The sequence below is a fragment of the Pogoniulus pusillus genome, chromosome 20 (assembly GCF_015220805.1).
Source record: "Pogoniulus pusillus isolate bPogPus1 chromosome 20, bPogPus1.pri, whole genome shotgun sequence".
NCBI classification, from domain to species: Eukaryota; Metazoa; Chordata; class Aves; order Piciformes; family Lybiidae; genus Pogoniulus; species Pogoniulus pusillus.
In genome coordinates, this window is record NC_087283.1 from 9,429,017 (window position 1) to 9,450,703 (window position 21,687).

The window sequence follows — 21,687 nt, forward strand, 5'->3', positions numbered from 1 at the left end:
AGAGAGTGATTGGCATTGGAATGGGCTGCCCAGGGAGGTGGTGGAGGCACTGTCCCTGGAGCTGTTCAAGAAAAGCCTGGATGAGGCACTTAGTTCCATGGTTTAGTTGACTGGATGGGGCTGGGGGATGGGTTGGACTGGCTGATCTTGGAGGCCTCTTCCAACCTGGTTGAGTCTATGATCTCCTACTTTTCCCCATCACAAGACACTAGTTTACATAGATTCAGCTCATAAATTAGGCTGAACAATATCTTAGCATGGCTAAGCAGCGAGACAGAATTTAACACTGATTTCACCCAGTTATTTTTCTTGATGAAAAAATGGCCCGTTTATTTTTTGTTGATAAGATTCTAGTAGCCACAACCTCTGACCACAAAACTCTTGAGAACTACACCACACCTCAGATCCACGCTGAGTTTTACCAAATCACCATGGAAAAAAGGAGTTTAGTTGGCAGGTCAAGTTTAATGATGAGGGTCAAATGAAGCAGTCCAGTAAAGACCCTCAACACCAGGAATCCCCTTTTGGAAGGCACACTGCATCTAGCTGAATGCAACAAATAATTAGATATCCTTCCATCAGCACGGCGGCAACAGAGCGGTCATTGTTCTTCCATTCCAATTACAATGCAGCTCAGCAGAGTCTTTCATAGCTTTTAAGTATCACAGAATGTCTGACATCTGATTAGACTCTGCTCATAATGAACTGCTTCATTCTCAAGGAGGAATCCTATTATTTTCTTGACAGAAAACCTACTTTTTAGCTTGGAGACTTTAATAATACAATGAGATACAGGCACGGGTTCCTCTGCGGGTCTTTATTGCACAGTCACTAATGTAACATTAGCTAGAAGTTTCTTTACAGCAGGTAAGAACTGAGGGAAAAGGCCTGGATGAAAAGAGAAGGAAAGGCATTCCCTGTTACATATGTTGTCTGCAAAGACAATTCAATAAATGATTAGGCAGATAACATCCATTAAAATACACAATGTAGTAACAGCCACAAAAAGAAGATGCACGAAGATAAAAAATAACCACCCCAAACCAACCCAACCCAAAGATGTGCCAAGAAATACAAGGCAAGGCATTAAAAAATAAGTAGTTCAATTTTTCAAGCAAATACCACTGGCTGTAAAGTTGAGCATAAAAAGGGACCCTTCCTCAAAAGTAAGGCCTGCAGAACTCCAGTACTCTAAACCCCAGCAGATTTTTGTGATATGAAAGCAAACTCCATTTCTACAGTTCACAAAGCCAAAAGCTACACTCCTGTCAGACTTGGGGTAAAACCACTGATGCAAGCCACTCATGACAGAGGACAAACAAGTGGGTGCCTTAAGAAGAACGTGGCTAGGAGTTCAGGAGCAGTTCTCCTCTTCTACTCTGCCCTAGTAAGATCAGAGTTTGAATACTGGGTCCTTCAGGGCTCCCCAGTTCAAGACAGACAAGGGATTACTGGAGAGAGTCCAGCAGAGGCTGCAAAGATGCTGAGAGGACTGAAGCAACTCTATGAGGAGCAAAGGTTGAGAGACCAAGGGCTGTTCAGCCTGGAGAAGAGCAGACTGAGAGGGGATCTGCTCAATGCCCAGCAAGAGCTAAAGGGTGAGGGGCAAGAGGATGGGGCCAGACTCTTAAACAGTGGTACCCACAACAGGACAATGGGCACAAACTAGAACCCAGGAGGTTCCATCTGAACAGCAGAAGAAACTTCTTTGCTGTGAGTGTGCCAGAACCCTGGGGCAGACTGCCCAAAGAAGTTGTGGAGTCTTCTCTGGAGAGATTCAAAAGCTTCCTGGACATTGTGATCCTGGGCAACTTGCTGTGGGTGCCCCTGCTAAAGCAAGGGGGTTGGACTAGATGATTCCCAAAGGTCCCTTCCAACTTTCACCATGCTGGGATATCTGGTCAGGTATAGATGGTAGGGAAACACCCGAAGCGCACTGGTGTCAAAGTGAGGAATTCAGGAACAGGCATCAACCATTCAAACACCAGATGAAGTTGTTCCAGATATGAAGTCACCAAGAACAAGACTTCTGATAAGGGCACCAATTAACAGAAACACTGATAGGCAGCTGAGATTTAGACCAACATGGATCCAGATCTATGCTCCAGATCCTTCTCCTCCTTTTTTCAGTGAGCTGTCATCAAAATGATTTCTTTTTCAGTCTTATCTCCTAGAACTCTCCCAGTGTAGTAGTGACAGAAGTGATCACTAAGCAAGAACAAATATAAACATGTGCTTTGACCCTTCTGTATTGTGCCATAGAATCACAGAATGTCAGAGCCTGGAAGGGACCTCAAAAGCTCATCCAGTCCAACCCCGCTGACAGAGCAAGACCTCTTATACCAGATCACACCAGAACACATCCAGATGGGTTTTGAATCTCTCTAAAGAGGGAGACTCCACAACTCCCCTGGGCAGCCTGTTCCAGTGTTCTGTCACCCTCACAGTGAAAATATTCCTCCTCGTGTTTACACAAAACTTCCTATGCCTCAACTTCCACTCACTGCCCTTTGTCCTGTCATCTGGCATCACCAAGAAGAGCCTGGCTCCAATCTTAAAAGAGCCTAAAGATTCCTGTGCAGACACCTTTCAAAGCGAGTTCAACTTAATTGTGCAAAATCATTACAGATATTAGAACTCATCTGACAGTTGTTTCTCCCTTGCCAAGCAAATGAGAGAATAAGGCAAAAGAAGTTAGACCTCAGCTCCTGTTTTACATACACATAGGCATATAGAATTCTCAAAGTTATCTTTTGCAAGGCAAAAAGTTGTAGCACAAAAGCTTCAAAAAAGCCACCAAAAAACCCAAACAAAATCCCCCTTTTTGTTCATTTCTAGACAAATTCAACAGCAATCCACCCTGCAACTGGGACATTGCCTGCTTTTACCAGAGATGCTAAAACACTAACACACATCAAAGCATCACAATAACTGTAACAGAAAAACCCCTCTAAAGCTTCTTCTGTAGCACAGTAATTTATATTGACTCTGTTTCCAGACAGTTGAAACAATGACTGTTGATATCTAAATTGATTAATTTTATATCAGTATACTTAGATGTGATCTTATCTAAATATGCATGGAGTACAGTTAACTGTATGACTGATAATACATCTATTCTCTAACAAAACTTCCATGATAATACATGCACAAAGTAAATCTTGATGAGAATTTAAAGTGGATTGCTGAGAATAGAACAGTCAGCATCATCTCTGATGGATGCATGATGATGAGCAATTAATCCAGAGATTAAATGTTTATACCACAGTAGTTCTCTGTGAAGAAAATATGTATTTTGCACTTCAGTCTGCTAGGAGAGCTTTACTGCAGGGTGAAACAAGCTCTGTGAATCAGAGGTACACAAGAACTTGGTGAGAATCAGCAAGTCAACTAAAAAAACCCATTGAGTTTAAGAGACCCAGTCATATATGACAGGAATATTGATGTGGGCTACCTACAGCTAGCTCAGTGCCAAGTTACCTACACTTTTAAATGCAAAGGCAACACTAGGATGACTTTATACTACAGTTCTTCCTAACTGCTAATAATATCAAAGAGCTCAAAGACAGACAAGATACATGCCAGTCTGCATCACTGCCATCCTTCTGTGGGGTCATCCTCAGAAGAATCCAAAATTCTTCTGGAACCTGTCACACTCTGGCAAAAGCAGCACTGATGTGGTTCTGCAGACCAGGAACACAGTAAAAAGTCTGGCTGATGATGCCAAAGACTATATAGCTCAACTGAGATCATAAAGTGCAACCAAGTTGGTAGAGATAATACTGTTCTCAGAGTTCAACCAAGATGTAAATTCAACTGAGCAGTAAGGGTCTGGGAGAGGCAATACGAAACTGAAGATCTATACTGCCAGGCTGAAAAATCAGTGTAAAAATTGGTCCACTGCTGTGGGGCAGAAGAGAGAGTTTCTTACCAGAGTCAGTCGAAGGTTAAGTGGCCACATTCCAACTTGCCAAGGGAGAAAGGCACAGCTGCTGCAGCATAACAATAGCCTGAGGTAGAAGCTATTAAGGAAGCAAAGGCAGGACCTGGGCACTTACTTGGTTAAGTAAGAATATTCAGAAGTCTTAAAATCATCAGGGTCACACTAAAAAAGTGTTAAAGTGCTTTTAAACTGAACATTTGAGACTTTAACAAGACAAGAATAGATTCTAAGATGTTTCAATATAGTATTGACAAGCTCTGTGCTGGCTTCACGCACAATGAATCACACCAGCAATCAGCGACTTCCCTCACTGGCAGGAACAGACCAAGTAACATCTGTTCTCCCGGAAGGCTCCTTAAATACCATCAATCAAGAGCACATCTCGAGTTTAGACCTGCTCCTCATCAGAAAGTCTGACCGTACATTCGGCACACGAATTTCATGCACTGTTAAATACAATAAAGGACAAAAAGCCAGTGAAAAAGGTGCTTGAGAGGCAATCACGGCCAGTAGGCTAAGTAGCAGTATGCTTCAGAGGTAGATAATACTTGTGGCAATTGGACTGCAACGCTAGGATAAGGCTCCGCGGCTGGCAGCTTAAACAACAACTCTGGTCCACAAAAAAATGTCAACCACCACTTCATTTCATTACCTTAAGGTGCTATAAACACAGGCTGGTCTCCAGTTGTCCTGAAGCTTCAAACCCCATTTTATAAAAGGAAGGTATATCTGAAGACAAAACTGTGATGAAATTGGTGCTCTTTGACTGGAAAAATGCCTTTCAAGTAGCTGGATGCTGCATTTTGTCCACACGCTGCGAGCCCTGGATCAGCTTACAGAAACTGGTTTTCTTTTGGATCTTTTCCCCACCTCAAAATCCCACTGGAAGGGGCAGCTGAGGTTTATCTATTTTTTGCATTCCTTTGATGTGATCAGTTTCCTGGGATCAATTGGGCACTTTCACCCAATTTGCTGTTCTTACCAATCTTGAGATACCAGAGAATTCTCTCCTGCCCTCTCCTCCTGCTACATTATTGATACAGGACAGTAAAATCTGCCAAAGAAAGAAGTTATCTACATTTAGTATAATGGTTTAGAAAAAGTCTCCTGGCTTGCAGTGTAGAGTGGACATTATGCAGCATCCACTTCAAACATCAAGAGAATGACAAAAGGGTAGTCTCCAAGTAATTTTTTCCCTTTTCCTGTTATCTTAAGCACCAAGAAAATAAAGAAGACAAAATATCCCTGTATATGTGACTAGAGAGGTTCATTCTCTTCCCAAACCTCTGAACCAATTCCACAAAAGGACCTGATCAGCATGAATGCTTTATACTTCTTTACACCAGCTGCTTGCTAACATGTTTCTAGTTAGGATTATTAATTCATGCAGGTCACTGAAAGGGCATTTGAAAAAACACAGAACAAATCAGAAAAGTGGAAAGGGGAAAGATTTCCTGCCTTATTTTCCTTTTAACTGCCAAAATAATTCCTTATTGGTCCCTGCTTTGGGGTAAGTCAATTTGTTAAGGGTTAATATTATTTACTTCTTAAGAAAAGCAAATCTAAGAAACCTTACAGCTTCTCTACTGAAGGTGAAAGAGCACTTTGCAGAACTGAGACTGGCTGCAAAATGGTACAGCAGACACAGACACTGCAGGAGAGGGAAAATGGCTGAAAAAAGAACATCACTTATCCAGGTACCACAGTCTGGACTGACATTTCGTGGGCCAGCTAGGGCCTGAACTGCTCAGCACGGTCCTTGGGCTGCACTTGAGTGTTCAAGAGATGCCTGCTTTGGAAGGACGAGCGGACGGTTCGGTTCATGAGCGGCTGGAGAGGGCGGAAGTTGTCTACCATTCTCTTCTCTTCTTCACCATCTGAAGTGAAGAGCAGCATCCGAAATGCCTCCAGCTGAGAAAGAGAAATATCCAACGTTGTGACTTGAACTAGAAAGTTATTCGTGGCAACTCACAATCATTTAGGCTTGGAAAGTATATCCAAGGCATTTGCATACTGGGGAATTTTGCACGACCTTCTGGCACTTCTGCTGCCACCTGCTGGTAAGGATCATGCCATCACCCATATCAGTGCAGAAGATAGTGTCAGTCATCCGTCAGCTTTAGGCAAACTAAATCTCCAATGTGGCATGTCTGAGACAGAACTGATTCCCAGTCAGACACTGGAACATATGCCATCTTTAAATAAGTCTCATATGCTATCTTTAAGTAAGTCTCTGTGATGTTCTTAATTGACACTCCTCCTGCAGTGCTGTTCTTAGAGACATGCATATGCTGCACCCAGCAAAAAGGGAACCTCAACAAGCAACAGAGTTGTTGTTCTCAGTGGTGTGTAATTGGGGATTCAAATAAAGAATGCAGCAGACCAGCCTTTATTGCTCACAAGGGCATTACAATTTTAAGTAAACAACAATTCTTTCTGTGTCATAAAAGAATAAAACAAGTCAAGAAGGCAAAAAAAGTTTCAGCTGAAAAGAAATTACACCCTGCATTCAGTTCTCTGCTGTTACATATCTCCAGTTCTCCCCATCCTGTTCCTTTATGCACACTAAAGCATTAAGATCATAGAATATTTTGGATTGGATGAGTTGGAAAGCACCTCCAAAGGTCATCTAGTCCAACCCTGCTGCAGTCTGCAGGGACATCCTCCACTAGACCAGGCTGTCCAGACCCCGGTTGAGCCTAACCTTGAGTATTTCCAAGGGTGAGGCCTCAACTACCTCCCTGGACTCCATCCTTGTAAGGAGAGCAAAGTTATGCAGGGTTCCAATAAATAACCTTCTAAGTTTTCAAGTGATAGCTTCCAAAATAAGACATTGTTTATAACAGATAAAACTCTATATGGGAGATCTTTAAGTGCTTACTGAAGAGGTCTGAAGTCTTTCAATATTAGCTGTTAATGTCAGGATTCCTCTCCAAGCAAACACTGTGTGTGAAGCAGACACCGATCTCCAGGTTTTCACAGAGAATTACTGGTAAGCAGCTACTTCTGTGGATAGAATTGTTTATGCTGGAAAAAAAACTTTCAAATCATGGAGTCTGTCCTTCAACCTAACACCAAGTTCACAACTAAACCATGTCCCTCAGCACCACATCTATATGGCTTTTAAATAACTCCAGGGATGAAGATTCCACCACTGCCCTGGGCAGCCTGTTCCAGGGCTTGACAACCTTTTTAAGGAGGAAATTTGCTCATTGTGTCCAACCTGAACCTCTCCTGGCACAACCTGAAGCTCTTTCCTCTCAGTCTGTCACTTGCTTCTTAGGAGAACAGAACAATGCCTACCTGGATCCAACCTCCACCCCTCCATGGCAGCAGTAAAAGAGATACAGCATGATTTGACAAGTGGAGATTCACCTGATTCTCATCAACCTCTATTGGCTTCTTCTTAATGATCCATGTGACCGATTCAGTAAGTGGGGGAGTAGTCAAAGAGCCTGCATAGGTCCAGTAATCAGGGCATGAAGGTATCAAGCAGGTAGGATCAAAGACATCAAACTCAATGACAGCATCCTAAATCCCAAGACAAAAAAAATAATCCTTGAGAATGACAGAAGATTGAAAAAATACCTTCATGGTGAGATTAAACCCTGTATGTGTTAGAGATGCTGTGAGTATTAATAATGATCTACAGAAAACAATGATTTTAACCCCCATAAACTTGTACAAAATTGTTAAGCTGGACTTGAAACTTAAGAGTTACTGAGTAGACAAAAGTGTTTCTGTTGCCCCCACAAGCCATCAGGAATCCAGTGCAGAAGAAACAAAAAGACTGGGTTGTGTAGGAGCAACTATGTCATTGTGGGAGCTGGAAGCAAACAGGAAAAGGAGAATAAATGCTGGAATAAGTTCAAGGTGGTTCTGCCAGATGCCCTTAATAGACTGCAAACAATACTGCTTTTACTTTTCACCACGTGATTTGAGGCAGCAAAGAGAGGGATAAGGACTAAAACGTTACTTAAATCACAAGTCTCCAGAATGTGAACTCCCACAAATGAGATATCAGACAGAGCTTCAGAGTCCACCAATTCCTACACAAATAGTTCACCTCTGGGACATTTCCAAGATATATTTGCACTGCAGGAAAGGAAGATCCTGGTTTTCCTTAGGCAGGTTTTATTGGTTTACCACTGAGAATGAGAAATGACAGAATTGCTCAGGTTGGAAAAGATCTCTGAGGTCATTAAGTCCTACTGTTAATCCAACACTACCAAGTCCACTGCTAAAACTTGTCCCTCAGCATCACATTCACACCTTCTAAACCCCTCCAGGGATGGGGACTCCAGCACTGTGCTGGGCAGCCTGGGCCAGGCCATCACAACTCTCAAGGGGAAGAAATTGTTCCTCATGTTAAACCTAAACCTCACCTGACAACTTGATGCTGTTGTGATGGTTTGGGTGTACCCCGCCCCCCCTTTTAGAAATCACCCAGACTAGTCTCAGACAGCTCTGGGAATATAAATGAAGCTATTTATTTACAGCTAGCACAATATACAAGCAGCTATTTACAATATATACAGTTATATACAGAAGTATACAAGGTAAAAGTAATACAGAAACACAACTCCCCTCCCAGAAACCTGAGTCCCCAGGAGGGGCTCTCAACCACCCCTGCAACTTCCCCCTGCCCCTCTCAACCTTACCCCAGTCCTACAGAAGAATAGAGGTTCAGCCAAGAGGCTAAGAAGCAAAGGTGAGTGGAAGATGAGGTTAGGGAGCTGCAGCTCAGTCAAAGCCCAGCCAGAGAGTGAGACAATGTTTTCCTTTCTTCTTCAGCAAGACTCTGAGGGGAGTAGACATCACCATTGTTTTCCTTTCACAGCCTATGATCTAGTTCTTCTCACCAAAATATTCTAGCCTGCTTCAAACTAGCACAGCTGTTTCCTCTTATCCTATCACATTACCCAATTTCCTCAACTGCTCCTCACAAAAACTCTTCCCCAGACCGTTCAACAGCTTTGTTGCCCTTCTCTGGACTCATTCTGGCACCTCAATGTCCTTCTTGAAGTGAGGCAGCCCAAAATTGAACCCAGTACTTAAGATGTGGCCTCACCAGTGTTGAATACAGAAGGACAATCCCTGTCCTAATCCTGTTGGTCACACTATCTCTGATCCAAGCCAGGATGCTGTTGGCCTTCTCAGCCACCTGGGACACACTGGTTCATCTTCAGCAAGCTGTTGACCAACACCTAGCAGATTTTTCACTGCACTGCCATAAATATTTCTTTTACTTGGATTTCAAGAGTCCTGGCTGTGATAAATAATGTCACAGCAACTTCATCTGGATGTGCTTACACGGCAGCAAAATTCTCGAGTTGTACTTTTTGTACGTACTTTCAAAAGAGGCACTTGGAGGAGCATTGCCAGAGACACAGCACTCCCTCTTCTGGCAGCAGCAGAAATCAGCTAGGAAGAAATTCCCCATTTCCCTAGCACAAAATTTAGTGGCTAAAAAAAAAATATGTAAAAGCAAACAATAATCTCCTCTTCAAAAAGCAAACCGAAAATCAGAAAGCCTTAATTTCACAAGAAATAAACCACCACCTTACACAACGCAGAAGGTTCCTTCCAGTTAACATACTAAAAAACAATCCAGGGCCATCTCTTTTCATAGAAGCAGAAGGGCAGACCTCAAGTGAGGGCTGTCCTGGAAGGCTAATAAGCCTGTAAGATGTCCTGGCTCGCCCCACTCTTCTGCTGATAGAGGAAGCAAGAGCAGGAGGAAAACAAAGGCTTGGGCCGTTATGGCCCCTCCCAAAGTGATAAACAGGTACTTGTTGGTGTCTTGCCCAAATGAGGGTGAGCAAGCCCTGGGTTCACCTAATATGGTCAGTTTTGCCAATGCCATTCTGATGGGTGAATCTCTGTGGCCAAAAGAGCCATTACACTCAGGCAAAGTACAGAAACGGAGCTAAGATGCAAGCACTTGTGCTGCCTTGCTGCTTCTGCCTCACTGCTCCTGGACAACACGTTCTGCTCTGCCTCAAGCTTCAGACCAGCACCTTAGCCCTGATATTTTGTGCTTGAACTACCTGGAAAGTTAAGTGCCTCAAGTTTCCCAGGAGAAGGCATTTAAGTACCTCACAACATAGCAAGTGCCACCAACATCGGCTCCCTGCACATCTGCAGGAGATGCTGCCTGCACCTCTGCAAACCTCTGTGCCAAGAGGAACCAGGATCAGGTCAGATATCGTCTGCCTGTTTCCAAGCACCCTGGGAAGATCTAGAAGCCTCTCAATGGCTGAGCAGTTCCAACACTGCCATAAAAAAGCCAGGGACAAGCTTGAAATTTCTACTCCACTGCAGTGAGTAGCACAGACTGTCCCCAAGGAATGAGGCTGCCTATTTGTGAGGCAAAGCCATTTTGTGGCTAAACTTTCCCAATCTTTCTGATTCTTCTCAATGAATGAATTACTTATGAGCATCCTTGTAAAGATTCTCCTGACCAAATTAGAACCCAAAATTAACTCATTTGCATATAGTTGAGGGTGGGGCTTTCAGGAAATAAAATTAATTACACATAATTCCTGCCTCATTAATTGCCCCAACTAAATCAAGGGCAAACATTAAACATGTGCATGCTTTTCTAAGGGGATACAATCTCAAAAGCACCAATTTCTTAAACCAAGAGATTTGGAAAGCATAAAGCACAGAACTCCTCCTTAAAAACTAGTTTCCCAGCTCCAGCACAATGAACAATTCACTCAAAGTGTTAATCAGGCCCCTACTGACATATTAGACAGAAAGTATTGATTAGGGTTTTGCTGTTCTCAGAGTATTTTTTTTATGCTGAATGACTGCATTAGTTATGCTGAGTGATAATTGGTAGGACACAAAAAAATACTTACTTTGTGTTTAATTGCTGGCAAGGCATCAACCAACGTCTGCAGCCCTTGGTGGTGTGCTCCCAGCTGCAGAATCATAGAATCAACCAGGTTGGAAGAGGCCTCCAAGATCATCCAGTCCAACCTAGCACCCAGCCCTATCCAATCAACTAGACCATGGCACCGAGTGCCTCATCCCATCTTTTCTTGAACACCTCCAGGGACGGTGCCTCCACCACCTCCCTGGGCAGCCCATTCCAATGCCAATCACTCTCTCTGTGAAGAACTTCCTCCTAACATCCAACCTATACCTACCCCCAGCACAACACGAGACTGTGTCCACTTGTTCTATTGCTGGTTGCCTGGGAGAAGAGGCCACCCCCAACCAGGCTGCAATGTTCCTTCAGGTAGTTGTAGACAGCAATGAGGTCACCCCTGAGCCTCCTCTTCTCCAGCCTAAGCACCCCCAGCTCCCTCAGCCTCTCCTCATAGGGTTTGTGTTCCAGGCCCTTCACCAGCTTCGTTGCCCTTCTCTGGACACGTTCCAGCACCTCAACATCTCTCTTGAATTGAGGAGCCCAGAACTGGACACAGTACTCAAGGTGTGGCCTGACCAGTGCTGAGTCCAGGGGCAGAAGAACCTCCCTTGTCCTACTGGCCACACTGATCCTGATGCAGTTGGCTCTCTTGGCCACCTGGGCACACTGCTGGCTCATCTTCAGCCTACTATCTATCAGTACTCCCAGGTCCCTTTCCTCCTGGCTGCTTTCCAGCCACTCTGTCCCCAGTCTGTAGTGTTGCTTGGGGTTGTTGTGGCCAAAGTGCAGAACCCTGCACTTGGCCTTGTTAAATCTCATCCCATTGGCCTCTGTCCACTTATCCAGCACTCTGCATTGATCAGATTTTTTTCAAAACAACAACAATCTAGAGGTGCTTTGTCCTAAACTGGTTTTAACAAAGTCAAAAGGCATCATTACAGCTTATTACACAAAGTGAAATTACCTTTAAAAACACTCCAATAACAGCCAAGCCATTGCCTTCCATTACAGCTTCTTCAAAAGTTGGGTACACAACAGCATTCCAGTGTACTAAATGCAACTGAAACATAAATGAGTGAGAAATCAGCACACACACAAAGCACAGGAATGGCAGCAACAAGTTTGACTTCTAAATTTACTACATTTGGTCCTTGGCAATTTTGAGACACCTCAGAAATCACACACCAGAAAAACAAGGACCCAAACGTTACCGGAAGATCACAGAACATGAGGGGTTGGAAGGGATTTCCAGAGATTATTGGGTGCAATCCTCCTGTCAAAGCAGGAACACCTTAGGGTGGACCACACAGGGACATGTTCAGGTTTCTCCAAGGCTTTTTAGCTTGGTTGATGTGTCTATTGAGATGGTGCATTCATTATTGCAGCAATACAGTGCAACAGCCCAGGCAGGTAAATACCATCTGCAGCACCCTCTCATCTGTCCACCACACACTGTGGATGAGGCAGTGCTGCACCTGCAGATCTAACAGAATCACAAAATGATGGTACTGCCTCTTTTTGGGGAGCTAAACAGCAGACACAACCTCCCTCCAAACTGTATTTCACACATAGGAAAGGCATTTTGTCTGTGAGACTGATTATAGCAATGATAGTTAAAGGCACAAAATAAGCTTATTACACCTGGAACTGAATGACTCTTCCATCTCTCAACAGGAGAAACAGAGCATAGTATTCTGCTAAGGAACATTCTCCTGCACAGAACATAAGATCTCTATGCTCTACTTGCAGTCTGAAGCAAGCATTCCACTGAGGGGAATTGTGCATTAAATAGATAACCAGCATCAGCCCCCAAACAGTCTTGCTGGGAATAAATACCCTGCCAAGCTGGCAGGCATCATTATGAACACATTAGCAGGTGATTAACATCATCTCAAGAATAAGCACTGATCATTTTTTCAAATTGCCCATCTTTGGCATGTAACCATGTTCATACCTGTTCAATTTTCCTCTCTGAGCAACTTAATCTATATTTTCCCCCATTGGCTCCATCCTTTTTATTGACTTTTTCTGTCTTTGTAGTTAGTTAATCACAAAGACTTTGCTCCTTTAGTAGCAGCTTAAGAATTGGAAATAGGATCATAGGTTGGAAGGGACCTCAAAGACCATCCAGTTCCAACTCCCCACCATAATCCATTTTTTTCTCTCTCTAGCCTCTCTGCCATTTCTCTGATTAATCCACTTTGCTTCCTAACCCCCTGTCCGAACCTCCATTCTTCCTTGGGGCTGGGGTAAGGTAGAGGGGTGGGAGAAGGTGGAAGAATGGTTGGGAGCCCCTCCTGGAGACTCAGGTTTCTGGGAGGGCTGTTGTGTTTCTATATTACCTTTTACCTCGTGTATTTCTGTCAGTAACTGTATATACTGTAAATATCTGCTTGTATATTCTGCTAGGCTGTAAATATAAGCTTCATTCAAATTTCCAGAGCCAGCTGAGTCTAGTCTGGGTGATTTCCAAAGAGGGGGGGGCGAGTAACACCCAAACCATCACAGATATGAGCTGTGAACCAGCCAGGTCTGATCATTAATTCTAAGCTGCAGTTCCTCACACTGGGATTTTTCTAGGGCAGACAGCCCAAGATCTAACCTCCAATCTCCACAAATATTAGCATTGTTCAGAGTTTTATCTCATACCTCTGCTGGATAAAATTTATTGTCAACTGTGTGCTCTGAACCCCAGTCGTTTATAGCTCCCCAGTGGAAGTGGAACTGCTTTAGCCTGTATTGGTTTTCCAAGGGACCTCCAACAATTACTGAAAAACAAAACAAGACACACACATGAATAAAGAAATTTAGCATTACCTGGATAAGCAGCACAGCAAGATCCTTGTTGAAATGGTTGGATTTTTTTTCCTGGGCAAATTAAAATGCAGCACTTGTCCTGACTGAAACAGTCTCTTGTGCCTCAGCTACTTTTACACTTTGCTTTGACAGAGCTGTCCAAGCAAACACTTCACTACTTTTCCCTGCAGTGTGAATCAGCTACAATAAATTGAAGATAGCTATCAAATTGAAGATAAGTTAAACAGTCCCCTCATCCATCTCTCTTCAAGAAGTTTTTTTCCCCCCATCCACATCGAGTTTGGCAGAGTTGTGGGGATTATGTGTTAAATTCTACACTCTTCTCTCTGAGCAGGTGTATGAGAAGTGCCTTACCAGAACATATATGAATGATGACAAAGGAAATCAATGCATGGCATCCCAGCATAGCCTCAGTATGAAAAATACTGAAATCCCCCAATTTCCACAACAATATAAGACTTCAGAAGTCAAAACTGGCCAGAAAAATCAATCAGCAAATTGTGTTCAGTGATCAATTCATTTTCTTTACTTTTCCAAGTTACAAAACTCCAAACATATTATTCTGCTTTAACACAGCTTTCAGACTGCATAACTGATGGCAACAGATCTTCTGCAGAGCCAAAAATATGCTAATATTGTGGCTACTTTAAACTGTTCAAACTACAGTCCACAGAGCATCTAAACATTAAGCCTGCCTATGGAAAACATTCTCTGTTTCCAGAAGCTTTCATAGAATCTGGAATGCTTTAGGTTGGATGGGACCTTTAAAGGCCATCTAGTCCAACCCTTCTGCAGTCAGCAGGGACATCTGCAACTAGAGCAGGTTGCTCAGAGGCCCAGACAGCCTGACCTGCAATGGTTCCAGATATGGGGCATCTCCCACCTCTCTGGGCAACAAGGCCAGTATCTCACCAACCTCAATGTAAAAAAAGTCTTCCTTCTATCCAGTCTAAATCTCCCTGGTTTTAAACCCATCTCCTCTTGTCTTGTCACAAGAGGCCCTGCTAAAAACCTGTCCCCACCTTTTAAATAGTCCTCTAAGTACTGACAGGCCCCAATGCTCTTTGTAGGGCAACAGTCAGTCTGCTCTCCTGATTTCAGAAGACCTCTTGCCATTTCACAAACGCATGAATGAAAAAGACTGTGCCTAACTTTGTGCATGCTGTTGGCTCATTTCCTCCTAATGGAACCAGGAGCATCCTGCCAACTCTCCTTGCTACTAAATATCATGACATCTGGTGTATGAGAGACTGCAATCACTTCTGAAGGGCTAACAACAAATATGGAGCAGTAAAGGCCCATTTGCTGATTTTTACTTAACTGTACATGATGGTTAAATATTTCAGTGAGCCACCGTATGAAGTGTGTAATCCCACCACTACTTCTGAACAGACTTCAATGCTAAAGAGAAAACAATGAGAGGCATTAAGAGCTTTTCCTTGTCTTTTCTCTTTTTCTCTAAAAGCCAGCCAGCAGTTTTGAAACTAACTAGCCAGGCCTGCTTGTGAGACAAAGACTAAGTTAGAACAAGCTGTGCAAACTGGTATTTCACTAATTTCATCCCCTAGCCGCTGAGCTCCGAGCACAAATGCAACACTAACCAGCACTAAATAATTGATGCCATTTTGAGGGATGGGATGAAGATATGGTCCCCACTGCCAAGTCTCTCAGAATGAAAGTTTCTGGGTTCTAACACTATCCAATCCTGATTATGTGATGATGCAAACCTGTGAGTGATTCCACTGATGTCAAAAATCACACTGCCCAGAATATTTGTCTCTTGAGTATGGTTAGGCACAGACACACAAATGAAAGAAATCTAGTTCAGAGAGGACCCCAGAAAGTGACAAGAAACACACAGAAGCTTACAAACATTTTTTGCCATTTCATGTTATCTCTGTTTACCAGTCTGAATAATTATGAAAGGAAACAGAACTTTAAGGGGACTTAAAGAACAACCAGCAAGAAGAATCACATCGTCTTTTCCACTCTAGCCCTAGTTGTGTTTCAGACTTGCAGAAGATGGCATCCATGCATGCAGACAAGACCACATTCTCTACATACCTTCCTCACACCCTCATTCTTCTTCATCCTCCTGCTCTGCTCAGAAGCAAGCACCCCATGGCAGCACTACCTTCATCTTTTGCCCAGGTCTTGTTTTGCTCCATCTCAGGACTTGGGCATATTTGTCTACTGCAGATGCATGTTTCATTTTGTCTTTTTCGTCCTCCATTTCAATTCTGTTGCTTTTTTGTTTGTTTATTTATTCATAAGCTTCTTTCTCTCTGGATTTCTATTATTGTTAGACAAAAGCTGGCAGAAAGAAAAATCAGAAATAGCAACAGTAAAAAGAAAAAAGATGGAGGAAAGAGGCAAGCACTTGAAAACCTAGCCATTTACACAGCAACACCCTGTCGTCTGATATGTCTGTCACTTTGGAGCCCTGTCATTGTCAGTTTAATGGCATCTTTCATCAGCCAGATTCATCCTTCACTGACTTGAATTCATTCAAGGAGGATGACAATGATGGCAGAAAGAGGTGGCAAGAATGCTCACACTGAAGATTTACCTGGTCACTCTTACAAATGAAGCATGTGAGAGCTTCCAGAGCTGAATATGCAGCCTCTGAAAGGCCAGCACCCCTCAACTGATAGTTCTGATGATTCCATGCTTGCCTGTGCCACAAAACCTGTCTCTGTGTACTTAAATCTTGCCTTTTTCTCCATCTCCTGCAGCCAATCCATCTCCATTACATCAATTTGTGCTGGAAAGTACAGTTACTTTGTCAGCCATCAAACTGCAAACTCTTTTTGAGAACACATCCTCAGCAGACAGTAGGGTGTGGCTGTATAAAATCAGGTTGTTAAAATAAGATCAAAATTAATTTGAAGTTAGTGAGTTAAAATCACTGCTGAGCTAAGAAGTGACGTCTTTATCTCAGCCTCCCCTCTAACACCACCTCAAAGCAACTGTAAATACAGCAGGGTGCTACTCGGTTCCCTCCTCACATACTGCAACATTCAAATGAACGAGGCAAAAATATCCCTGGGCTGGGGGCTAATATTCCGGGTGAACAGTAAAAACAAACAAAAACTCCCTGAATGTCACACAAGCCCCTGAAAGCTCCATGCATTCCACCACTACCATTTTTGCTCCATTCTTTTATCAGCCTCTTTGCAAACATCAACGAAAGATCCCAGTACTGTGGAGACAAAGCATTTGTCATTGGCATGCTGAGAGCTTCCCAAGAGCATTACTAAACACCTGTGAATACCTAGCATCTCTCATTGCAAGGGGACAGATTAAACATAGGTTACCTTAATCAAAGAAGTTCAAATTTGCCCAAGGTCCCTCAATTGTTCCCTCTAGGAGAAGCTGGGTGATCACCATGGTCACAGGTGTTGTGAAATACATGACTCAACTGCTACCAGTCCATCTGCCTTTATGAAATACCTTCTTTATACACACCTTTGGGAAACTCACAGAATCCCAGCGTGGTGGGGCTGGAAGGGACCTGTGGAGAACATCTAGTCCAATCTCCCTGCTAAAGCAGGGTCATCCACAGCAGGTTCCCCAGGATCACAATATTCCAGGTGAGCTTAGAACTGCTCCAGAGGAGACTTTGCAACGTCTCTGGGCAGCTTATGCCAAGGCTCCAGCACTTTAACAGCAAAGTTAAAGTTTCTCCTCATCTTCAGATGGAGCCTCCTGGGTTCCAGGTTGTTGCCTCTTGTCCTATCACTGCGCACTACTGACAAGAGTCTGGCTCCATCCTCCTACCTCACACCCTTTAGCTCTTGCTGAGCATTAATTAAATCCCCCCTCAGGCTGCTCTTCTCCAGGCTACATGGCCCGAGGGCTCTCAGACTTTCCTCCTCACAGAGATGCTCCAGACTCCTCAGCATCTTTGCAGCCCCTACTGGACTGTCTCCAGTAGTTCCTTATCTCTTTGAAACTAGGGATCCCAGAAAAGGAACCAGTACTCCAGCTGTGGCATCATTACTACAGAGTAGAAGGGCAGGAGAGCCTCTCCAGACCTGCTGCCTACACCCTTCTTCAGGCACCCAGGAGACTGTTGGTCTGCTGGGCCATGAGGGCACATTGCTGAGTCCCAGGCACTTCTTGTCCCAGGTGCTTCTCTGCAGAGCTGCAGGTCAGCCCCACACCTGGACTTCCTCAACTTTTTAAAGTAGAGATGGGCAGGCAACTTGAATTTGGTAGCAATATCTTAATTTTATGTCACTTAAGCACCTAAAAAACCCTCAGCTGCTCAAGTCAGTGCACTTACAACAAACTGCTGGAACACATAATTGGATTTCACATGCATGGACTCCTGCTTGTACCAACGCTAAAACAAGAGAAACACAGGCACCTTGCTGCCTGTGGTGGCAGCTCAGGATTGTTTAGCTCTTGAAAGCTTACTGAGATAAGCATGTATGTTTTCCTACTGAAAGTCATTTTGCTGCTGATTATTTGAAATGCATTAAATATATCTGTTAACACCACAAAAAGAGATAAGTGGCAGATTGCTTTATTAATGTGTAATGATGGAATCTCATTTAGAAGTAAATAGATAGAACTGTGACTAAAGATTGACTCGAGTAGAGACAGCTGTGGTATTACAACACCTAATCAAAAGGCAGAGCATTAAGGCTTATGCAATAATACTAAGTTTCAACCTATAAATGAGGATTTGGGCAAAATGCCCACTGTAAAAGGAAGGTAGAACTCCTGCATTGCAATTCCAACCCCTATAAATCCACTTTTACCTGAAGCATTCTTCTACCACACATTCCTTCTCAACTTCTACCACACATTCCTTCTCAACTTCTCTCTCTCACATCACCCAAATATTTCTCCTCTCAAAGCATTCAGAAGACATTAAATAGAGCTTTCTTTTGAGTTTTGCTTACTTGATCTATCAGTAGAATCATCAAACTCAACCAGGAACGAATATCCATTGTTCCAGATGTGCAGACACGTCGTTGGGTCGTAGCTGATTTTCAGAGGCTTCAGAAAGGGGTCATAAACGCTGTCCCTCCACTTGATATTGATAGGAGACTGCCTGGTGCCCCCTGGAATCGTAAGCGGACTCTGCCAAAGGGGATGCACTGGAAGATGAGGAAGAGAGTCAGGCTCTAGTGCACGATACAGAACTTCCAACCAAATACTTCAGACCTTTTTGGCAAGAGAGGATGCTTTGGCATATTGGCTCCAAAAGCTAATTCAAGTCAGCTGATGACAAGTAAAATAATAATACATTCCAGCTGCATGACTCAGAGCTACACAGGGAACTGCAGCAGTTTGCCTCAAAACTGTGTTGATAAGGGTTTTGTATTTTCAAAATGCTTTTTAACCAAAGCCTGTCCCCGCATTTGAGAGGAATTCTTTTCTGTTACCAGCTGAATTGAAGGCAGCTTTTGTTTTGACAGGTTTGCAAGTCTCACCACACTGCTTCAGACTTCCTCACAGGCCATCAACCGGTGTCAGACACGACCAGACAGAGGACAACTCCCACTACAAAGCAAAAAGGCTGCTGAAGGTGCCAGTCTCTCACCTAGCCGTGCTCGGAGGTTGCACCACCCTTGCAATGCTGGCTTTCGCCTACGGTGCTGAGCGGTTACAGCACTCCTGAAGCACTCACATCAGTATTGACCAATACTGACCACTCCAGGCAAGTACTAACCTTAACCTACAACTTAAACCCACACCTGTAAAGTCCCAAGCTACCAACTTCGCTCGGGCATCTCAAGCTGGCATGAGCAACACAGATAACATGAGTATTTTTCGTAGGAGTTTATTCTGCTCAAAACCAGAACTGAGATCTGTATCCCCAACATCACTGACCTACAGATTAAGGGGTTGTGAATCCAAACCGAGAGGCTCCAGAGCGCCATTTCATTAGGTTCATCTGCTCACGGGCCTTTGGAAAAGGAAGAAAGTAACAAATCGAATCTTTTCACAAGCCACTCAGACGAGAAGTGCCTGAACAACCTTCCCCCTCCCCTTCCACACCAAGGGGCAAACTTTATGTGGCTGCACCACACACCGGTAACGCCGAGGCGAGACACTCCCCGAAAGTATCACAGCTCTGCTATTATTGCTGCCATTTCCTGATGGCTTCGACAAAGAAACTGCCATAGACAAAGCCAAGCTGAACTCGGCGTCTCGGCCACACGCACCTCCGTGGCTCCAGCAGCCCCCTCAGCCCGGGGGACAGGGAAGTGACGGCAGAACAAGGGCGATGTCCCTGCCCAGGCTCTAGGGTGGGCAGCGGGGCTGGCTCTGGGCCAAGGGACGATGAGCCCGGAGGAGAAAGCGAAAGGGGCGCGGGCAGCGCCCTGCTCTCCTCAAGCGGCTGGCTAGCGAGAGGAGCCCCGGCCTGAGGGAGCCGTCCCCGGGCGGCCCCGCTGAGGGCAGCGGTTGCCCCGGAGAGCAGCGGCGCGGGAGGGCGGCGGCACTCACGGGCGTCTCGTAGGCGGTAGGAGCAGCAGGTGCCCAGGCTGCACTGTCGTGTCCCCCGCCGGGAGACAGCGGCCACCCGAGCCCGGCGGAGCAGCAGCGGCAGCAGCATCGCGCAGGAGCCGGCGGCGCCGCGGGACAGCACCGCCCGGCGCGGCACGGCCCCTTCCGGCACGGCCCCTCCCGCCACTGCCGCGGCTCCCTGTGGCGAGCGAGCCAGGGGCAGTGCCGGCAGCTCTCCCTCAGAGACGGGCCGAGGCCAGCCCTTAGCCTGGGGTGATGCCCTGCAGCGAGAGACCACGCTTCCCTCGGGGTGCCTATGGTCGGGAGAGAGCCAGCGCTCGTCTCGCACCAGAAATGCCATTCCCCTCAGACTGGTAGACTCGAAGCTTGTTCATGCACTTAGGGGATCAGCAGTGGCTTGTCTGGTTCGTTTTGCTCAAGCAGGAGGTTTGGTTTCTCCCAGCTGCAGGTGGGGTGGAGCGTGATCCCTCTCCCACCGAAACGTGGATGCCCCTAGGGCAAAGTTAACTTTGTGGCCGCTTCACCTGACTGAATCTGCCCCAGGGGCTGGAGGCCAAAACAGACCCGCCCCAGGACGGTAAAAAAGGCCAATTAACCAGGTCTGGCACCACCTGGAGGGGGCCGTGATGAAACCGGTTCAACCTTGGTTACTCCTCACACCTTGTCTTGTGTTACAGTATCACAGCATCATCAGGGTTGGAAGAGACCTCACAGATCATCAAGTCCAACCCTTACAGCTGCTAGCGAGGAACACAAAGCAAAAGGGGAAGCCTGCAGAAGGTGTCAGTGAAAGCACAGAAAAGAAGCACCCTCATTTTTGCTGGCTCTCTTGGGTGGCCAGGAGTAGCACACCGCACACAGCTCCTGGCCTTCACCTTGCCACCTGCCCTGAATCACATTCCTTGGTTACTCTCTTAAAATCGTTTTGCAGCTCCACACGAGGATTTTAATTCCTGTTAGAATGCGTCTGGATTTTTATGAGGAACCTGATGTCACACCGAGATTGTTTCGCTGAAATGGAGACAAGATTAGATGCTCCACCAGCCAACTAAGAAGTGTTTGCTCAGGCTTACAACGTTGTGTAAGGAACTGCCATTGCACCCACGGTATAACCTGTTTAAGGTACTCCTAAGATGAGGTTGAAATCTGGCAAGTGACTTGCTTTGAGTGGAAACATGATGAGAAAAAGGTCATTAGGAGACATACAATCAGGATGTGATCCCAGGACATTTAACTGGGCTTAAATTCCTATTTACTTCTTCCTCACAAAAATGTGCCTTCTTTAAAGCATGATCTTATTTTGTATAGCAGGATTCAGTTGCAAACATAATTAATTCTTGGCTTGGTTCTCAGTGTGTTTCAGGGTGGATAATTTTCTATCCTCAACATATAGCTTCCTGTAATGTAAAAAGAAGAGATAGGTGCTCCATGAAATGGAAAACAGTTGCTGCCCAGAAACATTATTCAGAGTTAACTACAATTTAATAGCCTACTGATCATGGTTAGGCAACTGTCTCTGGCACAGGTCAGATGTGTCTGCTGTTGAAGCTACTTGTGAGCA

At 44.7% G+C, this 21,687-nt stretch overlaps 1 protein-coding gene and 1 long non-coding RNA gene across 2 annotated transcripts; one reads left to right on the forward strand and one right to left on the reverse strand.

Moving 5' to 3' along the window:
• Positions 1–802: 802 nt before the first annotated feature.
• On the reverse strand, positions 803–20,620 carry CA5A (carbonic anhydrase 5A). The gene is made up of 7 exons (XM_064160086.1): positions 20,106–20,620; positions 18,554–18,751; positions 13,473–13,591; positions 11,788–11,883; positions 10,810–10,872; positions 7,319–7,474; positions 803–5,854 (listed from the first exon to the last, which is right to left on the reverse strand). Exons 1-7 carry the CDS (start codon positions 20,464–20,466, stop codon positions 5,675–5,677), a joined length of 1,173 nt encoding a protein of 390 aa, XP_064016156.1. The 5' UTR covers positions 20,467–20,620; the 3' UTR covers positions 803–5,674.
• On the forward strand, positions 18,927–19,676 carry LOC135184389 (uncharacterized). Its single transcript, XR_010306003.1, has 3 exons — positions 18,927–18,969; positions 19,073–19,314; positions 19,434–19,676. It is a non-coding gene; the product is annotated as an uncharacterized LOC135184389 (long non-coding RNA).
• Positions 20,621–21,687: the final 1,067 nt, after the last annotated feature.

Bases quoted from the DNA above. Each gene is read 5' to 3' on its own strand.
- CA5A (XM_064160086.1), bottom strand. From the start codon at position 20,466: ATGGCATTTCTGGTGCGAGACGAGCGCTGGCTCTCTCCCGACCATAGG. The intron at 18,752-20,105 runs GTGAGTGCCGCC...CTCATCTTCCAG, and splicing joins CTACCGCCTACGAGACGCCC to TGCATCCCCTTTGGCAGAGT. The intron at 5,855-7,318 runs GTGAATCTCCAC...TCTCTTTCTCAG, and splicing joins TAGAGGTTGATGAGAATCAG to CTGGAGGCATTTCGGATGCT.